Source organism: Aplysia californica, unplaced genomic scaffold (assembly GCF_000002075.1).
Source record: "Aplysia californica isolate F4 #8 unplaced genomic scaffold, AplCal3.0 scaffold00061, whole genome shotgun sequence".
Taxonomy (NCBI): domain Eukaryota; kingdom Metazoa; phylum Mollusca; class Gastropoda; order Aplysiida; family Aplysiidae; genus Aplysia; species Aplysia californica.
In genome coordinates this window covers 547233-550972 of record NW_004797331.1, presented here as the reverse complement: position 1 = coordinate 550972, position 3740 = coordinate 547233, and the positions used below count along the sequence as shown (strand labels likewise).

The window sequence follows — 3740 nt, the reverse complement described above, 5'->3', positions numbered from 1 at the left end:
CCCCCCGCGCGCGCTTTCTGGGGCCGACATACAGTAGAACCAAAAAACATGTCCCGTTTTCGAGGCGTTTCTTTCATTCCCTTAACGACAAAGAAACAACACAGTAGCATTTCCCTTAAAAGACACCTAGATAATCTTAAACAACGGAGAAATTCACTTGTTTGTAATTAAAGGTAATATTCGTTTTCCGAATTGACACAACTTAAATCAATTAGGAAGTGGATTTATCTTGCCTCACTTGCAAAAGTTAGCCGGTACAGTCACGTGATGGATGCATTCTTACAGAAAAGTGGAGATTTTCCATAACAGATCTTCTTGTGGGAATCCAACTCGGGGTATTGAATACAAAGTGAACACCATTACCCAGTCAAGTCGTTTCAGAGATTTTTCATATAAACACACGAGTAACCTGAGAGACAGTCTATTATCCAATTAGTAAAGCACTATTCGCTGTAAGCAGGACTTTGTCTATGGCAGTGCATTCCTCTTGTCTTGAAGAGATTGCGGGAAGCTTGATGTTCTTTCCGTTTGTTTGGTCCTACCTTAAAAATCACAACGTCCATTCCACATAGCATATTATAAAAAAGAATATTAGAATTAAAAAATAACGTAGATCATCTTAAAGCCCCTACGCACACGTGCTCAAACAGCCCGTAACGCTTTACATAAAGCCAAGTTCAAATATAATAAAGGAAACACAATAACATTTGCTCATATGAGTGAAGAAATGACACACACACACACACACACACACACACACCACACCACACACACACACACACACACACACACACACACACGTACAACATGTAGGCACACAACCCATGCAAACTCACTCTCAAAGAGAACCAGCATTCCACTCAGTACGCCTTAAATTTATTCGCACAAATGTGCCACGTTGTTCTAGCAACTGGACAATAAGGATAAGGACAAATGATCGATCTTATCTAACGGACGACAGTAAAACTCACTTTGCGTAATTTGCACTTTGCTCTTGATGAGAACAGCAAGCACAGCTGCATAACGCGTCCTGTTCGTTTGCTGTGCTTCGAGGTGTTGCGCTGTCGTTGCTGTTCCTGTGAATAAAGCCTGCGGGTCAGTGTTTATGTCGTAGACCTGTTGCGTGGGGGCAGTTTCTCTGCTATTTCCTCCTGAATTCGCACCTCCTTCTCTTCCACCTCTCCAAGATCTAGACCCACCTCTGCCTCTTCCTCTTCCCCTTGAGTTGCTGCGACCACGGCCAGACCCTCTCCCTCCTCTCCCTCGTCCTCGTCCTCTTCCAGGCATAGTTTCACACTGATATCCTGAAACTTTACGTAAAACAACAAGTTGGTAGTGCCAGTAGTGTAGGCTATAGAATATCACAAGCTTTTATATAGGCTGATATAATTAACTTAAGAGAAAATCCTGTGCACATATCACATAGATCTAGACTAGATCTTTAATTAGTTAACATCAGCGACGCGCTTATGCAAGTGAACCCAACGTGAATAGATCTCTAGGTCCAGAAAAGAATTATTGTCCAAATATTCTGTTCACAAGAAATGAAACCTAGATAATAGATCCGCATTTCCATAGGCCTACCAAAGATCGTGCAGAGAATCTTTGAGCCCACTCTTATCAGACCGCTATATGTCTAACCATTCTTATTCTATTTTTAGGTTCTTCGTATTGGCCTCGTCAACCTTAATTAACCCCCTGTCGATTTCATCTTCTAGTGCAACCTTAGAGTTTTACAGTATCTGAACAGTTGTTGCATCATAGTTTTGGAAACAGGACGTTTTCATTTCTTATTATGTTGATTGTCTCTTTTTTCTGAATTTCTTCGCTTCTGAAACTATCACATCGGCGTTGCACATTGCCGTAGCAACGATAAACAATAATTTATTTTGTTCTAAAGTCGAACCGTTCCGGCGAAAACACTGTTCGTACTTTTCTAGATTCGTCTTTTTTCGTACTCGATGTGGTTAACCCTGCTCCTGTAGTTGTAGAGTTGTCTTATAAATAGTATTAATAGACCATGGCGCATGGATTCTATATTTATATCTGACTGTGAATACATGCCAAATGATGCAAGCGTTGTACAATACGAATGCTGCACTTTCCAAATGATTATGATTATGAAAATATGGTACTACTTAAGAATGTGGGTTCCGTTTGGGGATATATCTACATGTACTAGTATTGACCCCGTCGACGACTTCTGGTTCTAAACTACGATTACTTTTTGATGCGCGCGCCGATAGACCTATGGAGAGATTGCCTATCGAACCTAATTGCAAGACATCAATTATGGTCAAATTAAAATTCCATGGCCCCCTGAAACCCCCATGTTTTTTTTAGGTCCCCCTGAAACCCCCTTTGCCTTGTTAAAAACAGGTGAAATTTTACTGCTCATTTTGTAGGCTAGATCCAAACCAAACATAATGTTATATTTCTAAAAATGGCATTTATTTATTTAATTATTGTTTATTTTACAGAGTTATAAAAAAAAAATTTTAAACCAAACAAACGCACACAAATTATACAACGTTTTTTTTTGGTGTAATATTTTCGTGCACACTGAAGATTTGCGTTTCAAATTTGTACCCAACTTTTGGAAGTCAAAGGAATTTGTCTGATTCATTTTAGATAAATCCACAAAATAGTTTTGCTCTACACAGCTCGTAAAAAAACAACCCATTTTCTGCTACGTCTCCATTTTTGTAGTATATGACGCACTAGTTCGCATTAGGCCCGCCACTAAAAGTGATCCACCCCTTGGCGCTTATATATGACCTTATGCAGTTGCGAGCGCCGTAAAACCTCTACATAAACTTTTTTAAAAACCCAACTGAATCATACTCTCCGCCTTGCACACAAAAGTTTTTGATATCTATTCCAATTCCTATTTGTTTATATTTTAAAATCCAGTGCTACCTTTTTCTCCTTCCTGTAGTGCGGTCAAAAATTCGTGGCGCAACATATTGTCAAATATTTCCTAAACTATCAAGCATAGACTTTCCAGCTTTTGCACAATGACTTGTATCAAGTTTTTTGTTTTTTTAAACCAGCCTCAGTTGTTGTGGAAAAAATAGGATTAAGTTAATACAAATTGATACAAACTGCTGAGCAAAATATGGTTGACATTGATCCCCCCGTTCAAGAGATATTTGAGGATAAGTTGCGCCTCGAATTTTTTTTTTTTTTACCGCACTACAGTATGTAGTTTCTATCAAATCAGGGCCTTATATCTACCATACAGATACAATACAGTTTGAATTCTACAAGTGGATCATCTAAATAGTGTCGAGGGGATGTTAAACATTTATAACAACAACAATTTTTTGTCACTGAGATGATAGCAATAATGATACTGAGTGATAATTGTGTTGGCAGGAATCGATAAAACTTGTAAGTAGGCCTGCATAACACAATCACATTGGTTGATCCTTTGTACCAAAGACTTTAAAGAATCCTTATTATAGTTTCCACAGTTCAGTAACATAACGCTGAGGCATAGCAGCAACAAATGTTTTATAAAATGACGTACCTTCGGTGTTGCCTTAACTATCAACTTAAGTCTGTTTGTTTTGGGTACTTTTTATGCAAGAGATTAAAAACAATGTTTGTGTTGTGCTTAGCAGGAATCATAAAAAAGCAATAACAGCAACAACAAAATGTAAGCCTGACTATCGCATTTAAACTGCATTTTGGTGATACTGAAAGGTGTATCTTTGATAGAGCCTTGTGGGGGGGGG

At 38.5% G+C, this 3740-nt stretch overlaps 1 protein-coding gene across 1 annotated transcript in view; it reads right to left on the bottom strand.

Annotated features, from left to right (window-relative positions):
* LOC101861104 overlaps window positions 1-1423 on the bottom strand; it is a gene marked incomplete at its 5' end in the record, with an annotated part of 12766 nt that extends 11343 nt beyond the window's left edge. The window contains 1 exon segment of the mRNA XM_005093272.2: window positions 972-1423. Coding sequence (XP_005093329.1) covers window positions 972-1287 — 316 coding nt within the window.
* Window positions 1424-3740: the final 2317 nt, after the last annotated feature.